Here is a 21,120-nt window from a genome sequence, read left to right as displayed (position 1 = left end):
ACACTATAGATTGGGGACCAAAATTACAATTCTCCCTAAAAGAAAAACCAAAACGGTTTGCTTGAATTTATAAAAAAAATAAACAAAAATGGATGAGCATGAATTTATTAATATTCAAAAACTAAAAGATTTTAAATCTCGCATATGTTAAATACAAGGTGCAAGACCTTGCATTTGAGAAATGATAGGTTTGCTAACAAATGCGTGGTCTGAAACAATTTTACTTTTTTTGGGATTTTTTCAAGTCAGAAATTCAATGGTACATCGTATTTGCAAAATGCGAATTCAATGAACTCGCATTTACAAGTGCAAACATCACTTGACGGAATCCTACACTCAAAAATCCTCATTTGTAGAAAAATTTTAAATTTCATCATAAAATTAGAAATTCACTAAGATTCGCTTTGATATTAACTGTTATGACTCGGGTCCAAAAGCCAGCACAAGCAAGTTTTGGACTAAAATCACTGGCCCAAAATGCTTAATCCAAGGAACTTAGTGATTAAGGAGCTCAAGTTCTGAAAGCATTCATGTCGTTGTGGGCTGCATTCATGAAAGCAAAGTACTGCAGACTGCTACATCCTTGTCAGGTAGAAATCAGGACAACAGACTCGGCTCTCTGGCGGAGAATGGTCAATGTTAGTCGACAAGTGGAGCTCTCTATGCTATGGGTTGTCAAAAACGGAGCTTGTCACTTTTGGTACGATAATTGGTTGGGGAGTGGTGCTTTGTTCCTCCGAGCGACGGTTGTCCCTAATCTATCATTTGACAATGTTTTCATCAATGGATATTGGGATGTGAATAAGTTATATCAGATACTGCCAAGGGAAATGGTGCCCTCCATTTTAGAGCATCCGGTTCCTGCAGAAGGGGGTGAAGCCGAAGTCATTTGGATGCCCATGACATCTGGAAATTTCTCTCTAGCATCTGCATTTTCGGAAATTAGGCAAACCCGCAATAAGTCTATGGTTTTTGACAGAATTTGGCATCCTCAACTCCTTTTGAAAGTTTCATTCTTCATGTTACGATTGTTGTTGGGGAGGCTGCCCCTACCGGACAGGTTATGTAAACTTGGCTTTCACTTACCGTCAAAGTGTTTTTGCTGCTATTCGGCCTCTGAGGAGTCAATTGAGCATTTATTTTCTAATGGCCATATAGCATCCACAGTTTGGAATTATTTTGGAGCTGCATGTGGACTGGCCTTTCCAGGGTCATCTTTACGGCCCCGCATAGTGGGTTGGTGGTTGAGTTCACAGCATTCTGAGATACGACGATATATTGGAAGCATTCTTCCCAGTGTAGTTTGTTGGAATATTTGGAAATCAAGAAATAAAGCAATGTTTGAGAATGTCCACATGAGTTCGCCTGCCATTTGTTTTGCCACTTTCTCGAATATCCAAAACATGGTTGAAATTCATTTCAAACAAGTTTTCCGAGTACAATCATTTTATCATTTGTATGATTGGCCGTATTCAGCTAATACTGAGTTTATATACAAACTTGTTCGTTGGGAAACGAAGGAATCCGGTCGGTTCATACTAAATACGGATGGTTGTTCTAAGGGTAATCCAGGATTGGGTGGAGGTGGTGGAGTTCTTCGAGATTCAAATGGCATACCTTTGATTGGTTTTTCGGCATATTTTGGGGAAACTACATGTCTATGTGCAGAGGTTCGAGCCCTCCTTATTGGTCTTCAAATATGTGTGCATAGAGGGTTTGGGAATCTCTATGTCCAGTCGGATTCTTTGGTATTAATTGGAATTCTTCAGCATCGCATTCAATGTCCCTGGAAGATTCGACGTGACATTAGGCAGATTTGGCAGTTTGTTAAAGACCCACATCGTTTTTCGCATTGTTATAGGGAAGCTAACACAGTAGCTGATGCGTTATCCAATGTGGGAGTATCTCATCTAGAGCATCAAGTCAAGCTATACGAGTCCTTTAATACATTCCCAACTATGGCTCGTGGGGCAATTCGCCTTGATAGATTAGGGATGCCATCAATTCGGAAAATTAAGCGTACGAAGGGCTGAGTACAAAGGAGATTTGAAGTGAGTTGGCTATGAAATGGGGCAAGGAGCTTTGTCTTTAGTATTGTCTGTTGTACTTCGAAATGGTCTTTCTCTGTTTGTAAAATTTGTTTCTATTAATAAAAGTGATACGAAGTTGTTGAGCTAAAAAAAAAAAAAAAGATATTGAGCAGTTACTTTGTGAGCCAACAACTTGGCTCATAAGACCCAAAAAAAAAAAAAAAGGAGCTCAAGTTCTTAAAACATTTTCTTTCCTCTTTCCACTTCCGATGTAGGATACCTCACATAACATTGCCTTTGAAATGACGGTTAAACTTGTTGCTGAAATTGAGATTTGTTTATGTAGCGTTTTCTTGCACAGACACTTGGGAATTGGCCACCTCGTCTTGGGATTTTGCTTGTAACTGTTCTTCCTTGCATTTTATAGGAATCAGATTCTTGAAGACAAAATAATTAAGAAGTTTGTTTGGGTTGCGAATTATTTCAAAAAGTTTATCTACTTGTATCATAAACATATTTTTTCAACCACATTTTTATCTCACATATATCATATTAAAAAAGTACTGCACTGATTTTTTTTTTTCAAAAAATTATCCAATTAAGTATAATATTTACAGTTACCTAGTTGTTTGTAGAGCTGGAAATTGGTAGCCCAGTATGTTTCCTTCCGTCTTATGTTAAATAATTATAATAGTTTTAGATAACAAGTTGTGAAGTTTCTCAACTAAAGCCAAATGTTTGTACGAGACATCAAACCCAAAAATAATCTCTGCCTTTGAAGTATTAAATTAATTGGGGGAAAGATGGGTTGGATATTATAAGAGGCGAGAGATCCCGGATTCGGAACCTCTCACTTGCACCCAAAAAAAAAAAAGTATTAAATTAACTGATCAATTGCTGTTAACAATTTAGAATTTATTTCTTTTTTTATTTTCAGGTTCCATATTTCTGAAATTCTAAGAATTCTCTTTCTGATGTCTTCAACCATGTTCAACCATTTTCTTTCTATGCAGGTTATATTTTATTGCACAAGAAAGTTTAAAAACAGCCAAGGATGAGGCCTGTAGTCATCATTTTTTAAATTTAATTTTCACTTTTTTAAAAAAAAAATCTCACTAATTTAAAACTCTCTCAACTTGTGCTTGTTAATCTCTTGCTAGACATGTGTTATTACTAATCCATGTTTAATTTTAAATAATGTAGAATAATAAAATTTAAAAAAGGCACATAATAGGGTGAAGTAATTCAAGGTTTGCGTATGATGTGCCCCGAAAGGTTTGATTATTGATGAATGTGTAAAGCTATCATCCCTTCGGTTTTATATTACAAATTTATAACTACACTCTTATTTTTACAATTGCAATAATACATCGATCATTTTTGCTATTAACAATTTACAAATGCATTTCAAAGAAGTTGAAAATTGTCAATTAAGGCAGAAAACGCAGGTAACTTAAATAGAAGACAAAGTTATCTATCTTGGCACAATCACTTCACAATTTTATCTGAGTTTTGATAGTTTCTTATGAATAGGAAATGGATGAGAGGAGACCTTGCGGTGTGTTTGGATAGGAAATAATATGAAATCTTATTTAAAATAATTTTGGCAGCACATTTTATGATGTAATATACGTGAAATGAAAAGATAATTAAAAACCGTATTTGTGATGTAATCAAATAATTTCTTTCAAATAATACCAATCCAAACATTATGTTTGGTAGAAGTTTTATTATCATAATTATTATTTTAAAAAAGAATTGTTATTCTATCATACGATTTTTAAAGAGTTTGTAAATTACCACCATCCCATTCTATCACTTCATCCTATTGTTTGCTTTACCCTTAAAGAAAAAGGAAACCAAAAGGCAAATATTTCAGGGTATCATACCCTCGAGGTCAACATTGTCATACATTTCCTGTACCACCTAAGGATATGGATGAAAATCAGAATTTCAACTTCCCGAATTGTTAGTTATTTTCATTTTAGTAGTTGTCGATCATAGTTGCATTTCTACTTTAGATATAATGGATTCCTACATTAACGAAAGAAACTCTTTTAAAAAAAAGTGCAATTAGATTAGAGGGGAAGCTATTCTATTTCTAACTATATAAATACTAGAAATATTCGTCAATAGTAAATCCATCAAACCAAAAGAAAAAAAAAGACTTAAGTCCAGAATATATTGAGATGATGAAGAGGTCCAGAATAAAAAACGACAGAGAATTAGACCACCAGATGATGATCTTGAAGAAGGGATCAAGGGATTGAGAATTGACAAAGATGCAGAAGATGGCAAGGAAGATGAGGAGATGATTAACAGCCAGCACCCTGCGGGTTCGATAGACCATGAGATGCTGATGTTAAGGAAGATGACCAGGCAGCTGAGAATTGAGAAAGATGCAAAAGAAGACAAGGGAGATGAGGAGCAGATGATCAATAGCAAGCTCCTGGCAGACTTATTAGTTGCTATACTAGCAAGAGTGGATATAACAAGTCTGTCCAAGTTGCAGTGCGTTTGCAAACTATGGAAAGAGCTAATATCTGACTCATATTCACAAATTGCATGGGCAAAAATATGTTCTCTTGACTGAATATTCTTGCAAATCTTGGGAGAAACTAGATAAAAACCAGAGGATGTAGAAGGAAAACTGAACAGGAAAACAGTACTACATGCACAGACGACAGTCACATTCCCAATTCTGATCCTATCTCACACAGTCATCTTGATTCTTGGCAATATGATGCCCAGTTTGATAAAATCATAGGGCTTCTTCCTTCTTATTGGGATGTTCCTGGTACAGCCACTTTTCTTTGGTAACAAAGATAAAATCATAGGTCATGGTCCTCTCCACAGTCCACACATGTAGTGCTTCGTTCCATGTAGGAAATTCTAATGAGACATTGACTGCTATCCCTGCTAGCCCTAGGCATGGGGCTTTGACTACCATCTTATTGGAAGGTTCTAAAGTCAAGAGACACAGGGAGGAGGTCTTGACAAAAAAAAATAAATAAATAATCACTGAATTGAAAAATAAAATTTTGCCTATGTGATTGTGATGCATTGGTAAACCCCCACCCTTCCCCCTATTAATAAAATTTTGCTTATTAATTTTTTCTGTTTTTAAGATCTACTCTCATTTTGCATGCTAAACTTTCATACCTATTCCACTTTGATCCTTCCATTCAACAAAAGGGATTGTCCCTGCCACTTTTCCTTCATGATTATTAGATTTGGTCTTTCACTCCTCCGATGCATGTCTTTATTTACTAAAGCCAGATACAAAGAAGTTGAAAAGATATTACAATGATAGCGTGGAAATACCTGATTCCACCCTTTGTAGCTTTTAAAAGAAGAGACAGTCCTACTACACAATTGTACAAACCACTCCCCTTTGCAACCAGAAAAAAGGTCATTCCCTTGGCTTGGTTGTACTGTCCCTAATACCGGCAAAAACACTACAAATCTTCAAAAGCAACACAATAAAATCTATCCAAGTCATAATGCTTACAAAAGCTCACCACGTATGTTAAGTTGTGTTAGGATCCAGACACGGAACAAACAATTATTGAGATATCAAGTGCACAACAATTTAATGAGAAACAAATTATAAGCATGAAAGATAGACGACACACAAGAATTAACGTGGTTCGGCTCCACCATTGAGCCTACATCCACGGAGAGAAACCTGTTCTTTATTATGAGAGGAAAACCCTATTGACAGGGTGTCGAACCTGTGCAATAATAAATACCTGTTTAAATAAATATAATTTCTGTAGACAGTGATAAGCAGGGTCGAATCCACAGGGACTAGGGATAATTTATTTCTTTTAGAGTCCGAAGTATGGGGGATTTTTGGAGAATATAAAATAACTAATTAACTAACTAATAAAACAACTAATAGAAATAAATAGAAATTAATCAATAACCAATATGACTCTAGCCAAAGGTACAACTTTTCAGACACGGTCCATGCAACTGATCATCGACGCAAAGATAATTCAATTACTCATTAATAGATTGGTTATAGTTGCCATACATGCGATGAACAACCAGCCTTTCCTTAATTTCTCGATAGTTAAGGTACGACCGTTAACTATTTCTCTAACTAAGAAATAACCCTAGGTACGACCATAGGATTTAATCACTTGATTGCATTAATAATTAGAAAACCCCAATCCTAACCAACAAACACGCTACGAGGGTTTGTTTAAGTTAGATCATACGTTTCCCAAACATGAAACCAATCACGCTAGTCGCCACTGGTATTAATTAATTGAACAATTACGGATTCAATCAATTAATTTGGCATTAGATCATTAGGTTAATTCAAATATCGGGCCCTTGACATTCAAATAACATAACAAGCATAAGCAATTAAATCAGGAAACGCACAAATACCAATAAATAAAAGAAATAAATAAAATAATTAGATCCCACAGATGTTCGAAACCGAGTCCTCAAATTGACATTCGACTAGGAAAACTTAGTCACGCCTCATGAGAAAATCTCCAAGTAATTTAACTGAGGTCCAGGCCATCAAAGGAACCAAGAAAGAATAAAACTAAACTATACTAAAAAAAAACTCTCTGTAGCCTTTCTTACGATTGTCCTTATATAGCCAAAAGGAAATGACTCAAGCTATCCATCCAGTGGTCCCCACGAATAAGGAACAAAAACAACTCTCAAATCTTCTTACGTTTCTTTCCTTCCAAAGCTGAAAATGACTCAATGCTTTTCCGTGGTCCCCGCTGCAGATTTCACAATCAAAGTACAAAAGGCAAGGCCTCTTGATGTTTCCTCCTCTTTTTCGTCTTTCATTGCTCTTAGGACTCTTAAGTACTCAAGACACTCCCAACTAGCAAAAGAAATGCAGTCCGCGTATGTCACCATGTGGGCCAAGTCTGTGGCTTATTTGAAGTCTCAATTATCTCCAAAAAGTCCCTCCTTTTTTGTAGTTTTCTGCTTCACTCCCTAAAATTGGGTCCAATACCAAATATAAGTAAATATTAATAATTAAAACAATATTTGGCAAGAATAAAAGGGAAAATTAACAATAAAATTGCTAACAATTAACACCCTATCAATTCCCCCCACACCTAAATCATGCTTGCCCTCAAGCATGGGAACAACAATTGAACACCAAAAATTCGGCAATGGCTATTGCTCCAACTACTGTATTGCCAAGATCCCCAAGAAAAACAAATATTAAACATCACAGGTCAAGATTCAAGAAAAACAACCCCGGTTAGCCTCCCAACCACCAACTCCTCCAATTTAAAGCAAACTAATCTAAGAGAAAGGAATGGTTGCTCACATTTATCAGCAAATGGTCCAACTATTAACCAAAATCTCGACATTAAGATCACAAACCGGCAAGCTGACTTATTCACATACTAACACAATCTTTATTTTATTATTTTTTCTTTTTTTGTTTTGTTTTTGTTTCTTTTTCTTTTCCTTCTTTTTTTTTTTTTTTTGAGTAACAAAAGACTTAGTCTATAGCCCTTAGAGCCTTTTGACGCAATCTCCAACATTTGCCAGATGGAGGAGCCCGGTTACTCAGCTCCAATCGCTACAGGACCACGCACTCATAGCAACTACTACCTTTTGACATGAAAATCAACACTTTAGATGAAAATCCCCGGTTACTCAGTAGTAACCACTAACGGAGTACAGTCAACTCTTATTTGCAACCATGTAGCACGATATCTAAAAGCAACACAAGAATAACAGCAGCCAGCCTCAAATTTCCAAACATGGAGAACTAAAATTAATAATTGGACCAATTCACATGAAAAATGCCAACAATCATTCCCTATGCCTAGAAAAGTTAACCAAAAATTGGAAAAGTTAAGCAATTATTGATATTCACTAAAGAGATATCCCTGAACTCAACCACATTAACTTAATACCTTTTTATTAATAAACTTGGCAATAGCAGAATTAGAGACAACAATCCAGCATCAAACTTGGTATTCATATGAAGACTGACCACTAGAAAAAAAGAAAAGAAAATAAACGAAAAAGGAGATAAATATCAAACTAAAACAAAGGAAAAACCTCTAGAACCTAAAAACTAAAAATACTAGCACCCAAACTGACCCCTCCCCCACACCTAAGTCACACATTGCCCTCAATGTGATAATGTAAAAACAGAAGAAAAGAGAGGGGCAACGGTACTTCCCTGAAGTCATCAAAACAGGGGCGGTTCAGGTGGAAATTGAGGATCAAGGCCTGCATGGGGCATAAATGCTGCCAAATTCTGCGCATGTGATGCAGGTTGACGTCAATGTGGGTCATTTGAGTCGCTAGTCGCTCAACTCGCATCTGGAGCTGGTGCCATTCGTCAGCCCCTGGGGTAGGAGGAGGCTGCGAGTGTCTAGGTGTCCTAAACCTAGAAGCGGATCTTGGCCTTACCATGATCTCTAGATGTCACTCTAATCACAAGGGACTACAATTGCCAACAGATAATAGAAACAGGAATTTCAAAGTAATAACAATTTTTTTGTTTAAAACCAACCCAATGAACAATAGGCACAATTCAATCACCCACAGGTTATACGAATACCTCAACACTAATAACAAATGCAATCAATGAGCCCCTGTGGTCCAAATGTAGTCAAATTCATAATCAAGGCAGTCCAATCATGCAGCAAGTGCTCCAAATAGCTTAGTAAAGGAAACCAAAAGGATAAAATGCTCCTAAACAAGGCAATCAGAGGCAACTAACTTCAATAAGCAAATTCAAGCGTTATAGGCACCTCCCATTTTAACAAGCAAATTACCCACAATTAGACACAAATCACAGCAAAATAGACACAATTGGTCCCAAAATGGTAACAACTGCCTCCAATTGGACAGTCCATTCCCCAATTCAACCTGCCAAAATCAGCAATTGACCCAAGAAAATGGTAACTCCAGCAACAGTTCAGGAACCAATACTCAAGAATCAAATAGGTAGTCCGGCACAGAGGATTAAGAAATGGAAAGCAACACTGCAACCAGTACCACTGGTGCACAGACAGGAAAGAATTAAATTCAACGGCAGCAACTCAATCACAAGAACTTAAACTTTAAAATAAGCAAGTATCTTCAAATAGCAGCAACAATGATAGGGAAAAGATCTCAACCAGTACCACTGGTCAATCACAGGGAAAAAATTAATCAAGCGGCCAACAAATGAATAAATAGCAGAAAATCTCCCCACTATGGCAGCAATTAAACCCAATTCTGTCCGAAAAGTACCCCTAGAAAATGCCTAAATCACCCTTGCTATTAGTGTAAGGCCCAAAACAACCAATGCAAAGATCATAAACGAAACAATAAGTAAATAGAAAGGAAAGGATTGCAAACCAATTAACTACCCAACTCCTCTTGAGCTTGTAGATTAATTGAAACAAGCTACTTCAAGTTGATGAATTACAATCACTCTTGTGTACAAAGGAAGGTTCACCTCCTCCTTGCCCCAAGCAGCACTCGGTCCAGCCAGGACGTTTTACTATCCCTCAGGACAACCCTCACAGAGCTACACTCATGAAAGATTCACTCACAAATGAAAAGCTTACAATGAACCTCACACCACTAAGACTACAAATATTCTTTTTGGAGTATTTTCTCACTAAAATCTCTCTAGATCTTTTGTATCTTCAGTGTGTCAAAGTTATTTGAAGTGTCTGACCAACAACTATTTATATAGGACCAAGAAAGAGCCTCATTAAAGCTTCCAACGGATAGAAAGTAGCTGAAGAGTCAACTAGCCGTTGGTAGTGTCGGACGTCCGATAGCCCTGTTTTATGCGTCCGACAGCAGGCAGTGAGTTTCAGAGATTTTCTTCAATTCTTTCGGACGTCCGGTGCAAGCTCTTTATGCGTCCGACAGCAAACAAACAGATTTGAGAAATTATCTTGTTTCTATCGGACGTCCGGTAGAGACATATTCAGCGTCCGAAGTTGTGCAATGATTATCGGACGTCCGATCCTGACATCTTGAGCGTCCGACAGTTTCAGCATACTTTGTCATCTTTCAATTGTACTTGATCATGGAATCAAATAACTTCATAACTGAAAATATATCTTGAAGAAATATTAGTATCATCCATTTGTTTTGTAAACATCAAAAGATAGTGATCAAGATCAACAATCTCCCCCTTTTTGATGATGACAAAACAATGGATGGAAAGAAACAAAAATAAGTATAAGCTCCCCCTCAATCATTGCAACCAAAACTTTTAAGAGCCAAACTCATAATCTCAGAATAACTCCCCCTTACACATAGCATCCATTTCTCCCTCTTTTTGTCATCATAAGAGTAAAAATCAACTACTATAATCCAGCAACAATAACAAAGAATTCAATATTTCAAGAAAAAATAGAGAAATGACAGCAATCACAGCAAATCATCATGAGATCAGCATTATTCTTTTATCTCTCTTTTTGACATCATATAGATTCAGTAGTATTCAAAGATGTCAGCGAAAACTCAGATCAAAGTATCAAAAGAAAAAATATTCTGAATAAGAATCACTGCGATGATTAGACAAAACCTCCTACTTGTTAAATTTAGCATCATGTCTAACTATCCACATGCATTTCATGCCTTTTTTTATATTCTTTCTCACATAGCAATCACTTTTCATGTGACCTTTTTGACAACAGAAATTACACATAATCAGGGAATTATTCATATGAACAGGTTTAATAAATCTTACTTGTCTTCTCCTATGGAAAGTAAACTCATTTGCAGCAGACTTTATATTAAAATGAGGTTTTGATTTATTACTTTGAAAACAGTCCTGTTTTTTATGTTGAAGCAACTCATTTAAATCATCCATTCTTCTTTTCACATCATCTTGTTCCCTTTTGAACATTTCACAAAAACTTGTTTTTCTATCAAGATTCAAGTGTAAAGCAGTCTCACTTTTTTTGAAGTAATCATTTTCAGCTTTCAACTTTTTGTTTTGTTGAAAAAGATTTGCATTATCTCGAAGCAAAAAACTAATTTTCTGTTTTAACTCCTTGTTTCTAACATAAGATTCTTTCAAACTATCATGCAATTTTATAATGAAAGATTCAAGATCATCATCATCTTCATCATCACTTTCAAATTGAGAGCTAGAAGATGTTACCTCATCATCTCCAATGGCCATGAAAGCCAATTGAGCAGATTGATCTTCCTCTTCAATTTCACCATCGGAATTGCATTCATTCCATGTGAATTGAAATTTGTTTATTCTTGGTTTTCTTCCTTCTTTCTTCTTCATCACTGGACAGTCACTTGCATAGTGTCCAGGTTGGCCGCATTCAAAGCACTGATCAGTTTACTTTTTGTTGAACTGATTTGGGAATGAATTGCTAGGTCCACCATTTCTGAATCTCCTCTTGTTGAGTATTCGTTTGAAACTTTTTATGATGAGAGCGATATCATTGTCATCACCTTCCACATCTTCTTCATCTAGGGAGGCAGAATCATCTTCATCTTGTGAGGCTTTTAGAGCAATATTCTTTCGCACTTTTGCATCCTCTTCCTCTTGCACCTTAGTCTTAAGTTTCAGCTCATAAGAGGTAAGAGAATTAATAAGAGATTCAATAGGCATAGTATTCAAATCTCTAGCCTCCTCAATAGCAGTCACTTTATTTTCCCAATCATTGGACAAGGCATTCAGGATTTTTCTATTTTTCTCACCAAGAGAATATTCTTTTTCCAGCACCTCTAAATTTTTAATGAGATCATTGAATCTACAATACATTTGATCAACATTTTCATGAGGTTCCATCTTGAAAGATTCATACTTTGTAACTAGAATGGACTTCTTTTGTTCTCTAACATTCTCACTACCTTCATGAATTTCTTTCAGTTTGTCCCAAATTTCTTTAGCTGACTTGCAACCCTTGACTCTAATAGATTCATTTGAGTCTAATGCACAATATAACACATTCATGGCTTTTGCATTTAAGGTGAGATGAGCTCTATCCACAGCAGTCAGTTCACTTCTTGTTTTCGGTCTAGATGCATGAGTATTTTCATCTATAAGAGAGGCATCATATGGACCTTCACTAATAATAAACCACAATTCGATATCAATAGATTGCAAAAAGATAATCATTCTTTCTTTTCAACTCATATAATTTGACCCATTAAACACAGGTGGTCTAATAACAGAATGTCCTTCAAAAAACATAGCATTATTGGTTGTCATCTTTACTCCAAAGCTGATTGAGCTTAATCTCTAGAAGACCAAGCTCTGATACCAATTGTAAGGCCCAAAACAACCAATGCAAAGATCATAAACGAAACAATAAGTAAATAGAAAGGAAAGGATTGCAAACCAATTAACTACCCAACTCCTCTTGAGCTTGTAGATTAATTGAAACAAGCTACTTCAAGTTGATGAATTACAATCACTCTTGTGTACAAAGGAAGGTTCACCTCCTCCTTGCCCCAAGCAGCACTCGGTCAAGCCAGGACGTTTTACTATTGCTCAGGACAACCCTCACAGAGCTACACTCATGAAAGATTCACTCACAAATGAAAAGCTTACAATGAACCTCATACCACTAAGACTACAAATATTCTTTTTGGAGTATTTTCTCACTAAAATCTCTTTAGATCTTTTGTATCTTCAGTGTGCCAAAGTTATTTGAAGTGTCTGACCAACAACTATTTATATAGGACCAAGAAAGAGCCTCATTAAAGCTTCCAACGGATAGAAAGTAGCTGAAGAGTCAACTAGCCGTTGGTAGTGTCGGACGTCCGATAGCCCTGTTTTATGCGTCCGACAGCAGGCAGTGAGTTTCAGAGATTTTTTTCAATTCTTTCGGACGTCCGGTGCAAGCTCTTTATGCGTCCGACAGCAAACAAACAGATTTGAGAAATTATCTTGTTTCTATCGGACGTCCGGTAGAGACATATTCAGCGTCCGAAGTTGTGCAATGATTATCGGACGTCCGATCCTGACATCTTGAGCGTCCGACAGTTTCAGCATACTTTGTCATCTTTCAATTGTACTTGATCATGGAATCAAATAACTTCATAACTGAAAATATATCTTGAAGAAATATTAGTATCATCCATTTGTTTTGTAAACATCAAAAGATAGGGATCAAGATCAACAATTAGCTATCAAGAAACTCAAACACAAATTCCAGTAATTTATGCTAATCGGAGAAGAAATCACAATACCTCCACCTGTCAAAATTGACAGGTGGTGATGCGCAGCAATGGAGGAGCGTCGGGCAGCGGCCGCAAGGTGAAACTGGAGCTGGAAGTGCCACTGCCGGCGTCGGGCTCGTGGCCGCCCCTGGTGGCACGCGAGCTGTGGAAAGCTGGCGGAGGAGGTTCGCGAGCTGGTGAAGCTGTTGGCTGTGGAAGCTGAGCTCACAGCGGGAGGAAAGTGAGATCTGGTGACGGACGCGCGCGGAGAGACGGTGGGTGGAGCTTCGTGCGGCGCTCACGCAGGTGCTAGGCTAGTGGTGGATCGTGAGGTGAGGCCACGTGCGTGGAAGCTCCTGGCCTCGAGGGAGCTTGGGCGACGCGCGGCAGTGCGCGATGGTCGTGAAGAGGAGGAGGAGCTACGTGGGTGAGGTGGTAGCGGCAAGCGGCGCTACCACGCGTAGGGGAAGGTCACGGGGTGAGCGAGGGAGGCGGTGCGACCTGATGGCGTGGAGGTGCGGTGTGGGCTGCAGGCGGCGCGCGATGGTGGCTTGGAAGCAGCGACGTGCGAGTGAAAGGAAGAATTGGGGAAACAGAGACAGCGGGGAAGAAGGAAGAAAGAAAGAAGAAGAAGAAAGAAAGAAAGAAGAAAAGAAGAAGAAAGAAAGAAAAAGAAAAAAAAAATTTGGAATTTTTTTTTTTTTTAGAATTGAATTGAGATTGGAAAATTCGATTTTTGAATACCAAAACGGCAAATGGAAAAGGAAATTACTTTTATTTTTAAAGTTTTTTTTTTTTTTTGAAAGTGAAAAATTATTTCCTTTGTTTTTGGGTCGTCAAACACCGCGTGGGTACGCCAAGATTGGTAAACGTCCACTGATCTCAGGAGACACAAACATCGCGTGGGCACGTCAGGATTGCACTTCCTGGTCACTATGGAGGAAAATATTAATACTGATACTACCCAGCGGAGAAACAACAAAACGAAAGAAATGAACAACTAAAAACAATAAAACCAATATTTGGATTGCCTCCCAAAAGAGCGCCTTTCTTTAACGTCTTTGGCTAGACATTATCATGTTTGCTCAGGGAGGATAAAATCTTGTGGCTCATTTTAGTGTTTCATCCTCTATATAGTCCTGATAGCCCTCGTAAATAGAGTAATCCTTGAGCACACGAGCTACGGTCTTCCATGGACTAGTTGATGGCACCAAATAATCAAGCAGTGATCTCAATTCCTCATCCACTCCTTCATCAAGAGCACTCAACGGTTCAAGATATTTGACCATAGCTGCTCTTAACTTATTTCTGCTATGAGACTCAAAAACTTCCGATATAACAAAATCAACCTCATTAACAGAAATCATAGAGTAAGAGTTAAGAAAATGCGGGTTAGGAAATGGAGGTGATATCACCATATTTGATGATTCTTCACTGGATTCTTTCACTTGAATGGGTTGCGGTTGGGGTTCCATTTCTTCCTTTTCGGCTTCTTTTTCAACTGCATCTGTAGATCTCTCATTTTGACACTCTTGCATCTCCTCATCACTAGTCAAGCAAATTGCACTCTCATTTTCTTCAAAATCAACAATGATTTTCGAGGGCAATTCTTCAATTTGAGAAGCCAATCGAATTATTTTGGATGTCAATAGACATATTTGATCTGCCAGATTACTCATTGCATCCTTCATCATCCACTACAAGAAAAAAAGTCATTAGTGACAACATTTCTTTGTGATGACAAAAAGTCGTCACAAAATGAGGTTGTTTAGTCACGACTTTGAAGGTTGTCACAATTGACTCAAAGCAACTGAGTTTTCAGTGACAACCTTTAATTGTCGTCACAAAACTACTTCGCGCCACGGGACTTGGAAGGCGCGAGTTTTGCGATAGTAACGACTTGATAAAAGTTGTCAGTAATTCTATCACTTTCTTTGACAACTTTACATTGTTGTCATTGTTTATGTTTATTGACGACCAATTTTTGTCAATAAAACTATAGTGTAGTTAGTGACAACATAAGTATCATCACTAACTTGATCATCTCTAATGCATTTATTTAATTGTGAGCCTCAATATTAATTTAATTTTTTTTAAAATTTGATGATTTATTAACTATGACTTTATTTAATTGTGAGCCTCAATATTAATTTAATTTTTTTTAAAATTTGATGATTTATTAAACTAGTCAGAGTTACTTAAATATTAATTTAATTTTTTTAAATTTGATAATTTATTAAACTAGTCATAGTTACTCAATAAGTTTTTAACTGAAAAAAATTAATGAAAGTTTTTAATTAGAACAACTATATAAACTATTACAATTAGAACTCAAGGCCTCTAAATTCAAATACCTTAGTTTTGGGTACTGTCAATGCCTCCTTGACATCTAATTGGTCGAATGTTGAAACTCATTAAGTACAAATTCATTTTGATAAAAAGCGGAAATAGTTGTGTTATATAAGTTAATTAATGAAATCAGGACTACTAATTACTGCAATTCCTTCAAATTTAATGTTGATTTGCTAAAAGTCAAAACGAATACATATTTTTCTTACAAATCAATACGTATACTATAGTTTTGTGCAAGTTTACATTCATGATTCTTCAATATAAAACATCTAAAAAAAATAGTACTATTAGACAAAACTAACAAAATTTTCTAGAAACTGATAGAAAGTTCTAAACACATAATTAAGATTTTTCTTTTTTTCATGTTTAAAAATAATGAATTATTTCTTAAAATAATATGAAAGTAGATTCCCGATTTAGTATATTTAATTAAAATGTTTAATTTAATACAAAGAAAATAACCTTTCTTTGAGAATCTAAATAAAAAGATAAAACTAAAAATTGGATCAAATTTTTCGTTCAAAATGAAAAAGAAACAGCGGGAATTGAAAATTGGTGGAGGCATTCTTTAAAAAGCAAATTTCAAAATGAAAGAGTACAAGTCTACCACTTTTGGGCTAAGTCTGATACACTTCTAATTCTCACATTTTCACTCGCTGGCCTTCTCACTGTCTCTCTCGGTCTCTCTCTCACTTCGACCCCTCTCAATTTCTTTCTCACTAATGCTCGAGCATTCCTCCTTATTGGGCTACTGATTTTGATATGTTTCCTCAGAGCATGTGCTGTAAAAAGGCAAGTTTCTCTCTTCTTGCTTAGTAATCAATTTCCCCCAATTTTTATTGACCCGATTTTGTGTTCCCAACATTCAATTTTTGGATAAATTCTCTTCTTCTCTATCATTTGCCTAGTTTCCCCAAAGTTTCTTACCCTAATTAGCAATCACCATCATTTGCAATCACCTTTTCTACCCTACTTAGATAATCAATTGTTTCAATTTCTCCCCAAATTTTATTGCCCTAATTTAAAAAAAAAATTTCTGCCCAGGACAAGGAGGGCATCCCCGGGACCAGCAGCACCTCATCTTCACTGCCAAGCAGCTCGAGGACAGCCGCACCCTAGTCGACTGCAACATCCAGAAGGAGTCAGCCCTCCACCTTGTCCTCCACCTCGACGGTGGCGCCAAGAAGCGCAAGAAGAACACCTGCACCAAGCCGGCGGTGACTGAGGGAAATTCTCCCCCCCTTTTTTATAAACTTTATTGTTACTAGTCTAATTGAACATTAGCAGCATGTTCTTATTTTGAAGATTTGGGTATGTTACTGCAAATCGTTGAGTTATTGAACCATTTGCATCATGAGCTGTGCCTCGTTAACTTGCTTATTTGTGAGTTGTGTTATAAAGGTTTCTGTGGGAAGCTTGTCGAGACACTACTTTAATCATCTTGATGGTAGCTGCGGCTGCTTCTTTGGCCCTTGGGATAAAGATAGAGGTAAGCTTAATTTTTGAGTTTGCTCTTATTATTATTATTATTATTTTAATTTTAAGGATAAGTTCACTCTTAATACTTATTTTGAATTGAGAATTGTAAGCCCTATAAGTTTTTTCTGAATGAAATGTATTACATCCCCCCCTATTGGAAGTGCTCTATCTTTGTGTAAATGTACGCACTCACAAATCGACTCTCATTTCCTTTGTTTCCATTTATTTATTTTTTTAGAAACCTGGACAAGTTGCTCCAAATCATTGCATTTGTACTTTGCCTTAAAAGCTGTATATTAGCTATGGATGTAGTCCTGCAAGTTAAGATACTGTAGACTTTTTTTTTCTGCTAACTTATAAATTCATTCTAGAACACAAACCTCTAAGGTTGCATCTCAAGTCTAAGGTGTTGCATCTGGTGACTGAGAAATCTGGTGATAGAGTTATAAGGCTGCATCTCAAGTCTACTTAAGGACTTGTACTAGTATCATTTTGGAAGAGCTTGGTAAGAGGACCAAAACTCATCAATTAGTTTTGATGTGAAAAAAGATCTTCCTCCGTAAAAATTCATGAACTAGGAATGTTATTAGAACAGCATGGACAGCTTCTTATGGTATGTTTTGAGAGTCCATGATTCTCCAGAATATACTTGTTAGCCTTACTTGTGCTGAATTTCACATGTTTCACTATTTTTTAAGGGCAAAGGTGCTTTGGCCAAAATGTTTTGCTTGCAAATGTGTTGACCACATTTACTTCTCTGCCTAGTATGTTCCTTTTGTTAAGTTTACAAGGGAGAGGTCAATCCTCTTAAACAGAAACAAAACATAGGGTCGCAGCCCCTAAAATATTTGCACCACGCAATTCACTAAGTTCCTGTGGCGGTTCTGTTATAATCTGCATCCCAGATTCTTTGTTGACACTACTTTTAGCTAGCTAGTCTGCACACTTACTTCTTTCTCCAAACATGTTGTAGCCAAGATTCCCGATCCCTGCTTAAAACATTCCTGATCTGACATATTAGATTGTATAGTGGTGAGTCCTGTCCTGCTCCTTGTATTAGTTCGAAAGCTGCCTTGCAATTCGTGTCCAGAATTACTCTTCTTTCTCCAGAGTTCCAAGCCATTTTTATCCTTTTGAGTACTCCCCACAGCTCTGCTAAGTGCTATCATATTATCTATTAGCCCAATATTCACTATAAAACCTGTTTTCCATCTCTCCCAGCTATCTATATGTCCCTTTTCAAATTAATATGGCTTTGCCTCTTCTACTTGGAATAATGCTAAATTGAGAAGTGTACATCTTGCCACAGTTAATTGCTAATTATTGATAGTTTCACGTCTTACATGGTAGTTTGTTCTCCATATAGCATTATTTTATACTGTATAATCACAAACTTTTTGTTGGATGTAGGTTGGATTTTCTGTTAACGGAGTAATAATACTAACTTTTATGTGGGTTTTGAAGGCATTCCTTGAGGTAATACCTTTTCTTTTCACATGAATGGTTCCCAATTTTGGTGCCATTCTTGAAGTAAATTTCACTGTGAATGTTTTGCAATGTCCCGCCACTTGCCTAACTCACTAGTTTGATTGGAATACAATATTAAGGGGTGCTGGTTTTCTATGGAATTAATACACCATGACAAACAGCAAAAGTAATTTCAGAGATCTAGAACAAGAAAGTTGTTATTTGCTTTTAAATGGCAAAGAAACATTCTAGTTATGTTGGTACACATTGCTCCTACTTGACACCTTATATCATGATCGACATTACTTTGGTTATCATACTTGACACCTTGTATCCTCTGTGGTGCATTAGTTTGGATTGTTTTGGTTTAGTTTAGTTTAGTTTATTTGAATGTTTTAGCTAAGCAAGTGAACTGAAGTTGCTTTTCCTTTAGTGTTGTGCTTATCGTCTTATCAACTGGTTATATTGTTCATAGCAATACTTATATCAGTACTTGTTATAGTAGTGCTTGTTGCCTTATCAACTTGTTATATTATTCCTTTGAGGCTGAAGTTTAATAGCAGTACTTATTTCTTGAGCTAATTTGGTGCATTAGTTTGGGGCTGATTTTGATTTTGATTTTGAATGTCTTAGGACGATGGAAGGTAACTTTGGTCCGGATCTTCTTGGCTTTCTTCTTAAAAGTTGTCCCAGATTTGACAAATTTGGCAACCTTGGCTGCCTGAGCCTTTGTATCAAGCTTTTTTGTGGTGTCAGCTTTAGGAGCCATTGCTGAAAACTGCCTTACAAATCTTTTACCTGAGGGGAGGAGCGGAGTGTTGAGGGGAGGAGCTGAGTGTTGCTGAAGCGCCTCTGTGTTGAAATTTGGGACTTGGATTTTTTTTGTAAAGCTACCTCGAGTTATATGTGAAATTTAGGCCAAATACCACTTATCAAACTATCTATAAGGTGTTGTTGAACTTTATTATGATATTTGAATGCTTATATGATATTTTGACATTTCGTAATGCAATGGATGCATTCATTTGCTAATTATAAATCATTGTCATTTTTTTCCATTTATAGATATAATTGTTGTAGGAAAATTTTCAATTTTCATGGTGATAAAGAGTTATCATTGAATCAGAATTTTCCATTAATAACAATCTGCGGTCATAGAATTAAAAAGTGTTTAGTGACAACAAAAGTCGTTAGTAATTATTCTATACCAATGACAATTACATATCACTTTTAGTGACGACATTTATTTGTACATCATTGACAAGATACTATGTCATCACTAAAATTACAATAATTATTGACGACATCAGTTGTCACAAAAGAGTTCCATTCACTGACGACTTTTATTGTCGTCACTATATACTTTTACCGACGGGCCTTCAGTGACGACTCTGTGACAACTAGAAAGTTGTCAATAAAAGTTATCAGTGACGACTTTTTATTTTTTTGTGACAAAAATGGCTTGTCACTGAAGACCAAATTTCTTGTAGTGATCCCATTTCTCATTTGTTTCTCCTGTTGGAATTGATATGTATTAGTAGCTATTGATTCAACTATTTTTTCAAGAAACATACCTGACATAGATGATGATTCTTGAGACTCATACTGCTGAAAATTCATTGGCCCTGTTGTATAATTATAACTGGAGTTATCCCACCATCCTTGATCATACCCGTTTGGATTAGGGTTATACCACGTTTGAGACCAGGGTGAAAAATCTCCATAATTATTGAGTGGGACACTCAGATTATCTTGATATTCGGGGCACATACCGGTTGAATGATCCCTGGCATAACAAATTTTATAGGTTGCAACAGCCATTCTTTCTCTAATAGAGTTTAGTGCCTCTGAATATGCAAACTTAGCAAAAAAACTAGTCTCATCGCCTTCCCCGGAAACAAAATCCATTATATCACCAAAATACGGAGTGTTAGAAGCCATAAGTTATATAAAAAAAAATAAGAGAAAAATAAATTAAAAATGAAAACAAGGTGAACTCAAAAAGAAACAAATTAATCTGACACCAGTCCCCGGCAACAGCGCCAAAAATTGATAGGGTGTCGAACCTGTGCAATAATAAATACCTGCTTAAATAAAATATAATTTCTGTAGATAGTGATAAGCAGAGTCAAATCCACAGGGATTGGGGATAATTTATTTCTTTTAGAGTCCGAAGTATGGGGGATTTTTTGAGAATATAAAATAACTAATTAACTAACTAATAAAACAACTAATAGAAATAAATAGAAATTAATCAATAACCAATATAACTCTAGCCAAAGGTACAACTTTTCAGACACGGTCCATGCAACTGATCATCGACGCAAAGATAATTCAATTACTCATTAATAGATTGGTTATAGTTGCCATACACGCGATGAACAACCAGCCTTTCCTTAATTTCTTGATAGTTAAAGTACGACCGTTAACTATTTCTCTAACTAAGAAATAACCCTAGATACGACCATAGGATTTAATCACTCAATTGCATTAATAATTAGAAAAGCCCAATTCTAACCAACAAACACACTACGAGAGTTTGTTTAAGTTAGATCATACGTTTCCCTAACAAGAAACCAATCACGCTAGTCGCCACTGGTATTAATTAATTGAACAATTACGGATTCAATCAATTAATTTG

At 36.4% G+C, this 21,120-nt stretch overlaps 1 protein-coding gene and 2 long non-coding RNA genes across 3 annotated transcripts; all 3 read left to right on the top strand.

The window, feature by feature from the left end:
• Positions 1-530: 530 nt before the first annotated feature.
• LOC140010714 (uncharacterized) lies at positions 531-2,033 on the top strand. The gene has a single exon (XM_072058036.1). The coding sequence runs from the start codon at positions 531-533 to the stop codon at positions 2,031-2,033; it is 1,503 nt and encodes a 500-aa protein (XP_071914137.1).
• A 14,068-nt stretch (positions 2,034-16,101) lies between these two features.
• On the top strand, positions 16,102-16,837 carry LOC140010116 (uncharacterized). Its single transcript, XR_011817368.1, has 2 exons — positions 16,102-16,325; positions 16,578-16,837. It is a non-coding gene; the product is annotated as an uncharacterized lncRNA (long non-coding RNA).
• Positions 16,838-18,413: 1,576 nt separating this feature from the next.
• Positions 18,414-19,419, top strand: LOC140010512 (uncharacterized). The gene is made up of 2 exons (XR_011817801.1): positions 18,414-18,488; positions 19,113-19,419. It is a non-coding gene; the product is annotated as an uncharacterized lncRNA (long non-coding RNA).
• Positions 19,420-21,120: the final 1,701 nt, after the last annotated feature.

This window comes from Coffea arabica, chromosome 7c (assembly GCF_036785885.1).
Source record: "Coffea arabica cultivar ET-39 chromosome 7c, Coffea Arabica ET-39 HiFi, whole genome shotgun sequence".
Classification (NCBI taxonomy): Eukaryota; Viridiplantae; Streptophyta; class Magnoliopsida; order Gentianales; family Rubiaceae; genus Coffea; species Coffea arabica.
This window is presented reverse-complemented; position numbering and strand designations above follow the sequence as displayed.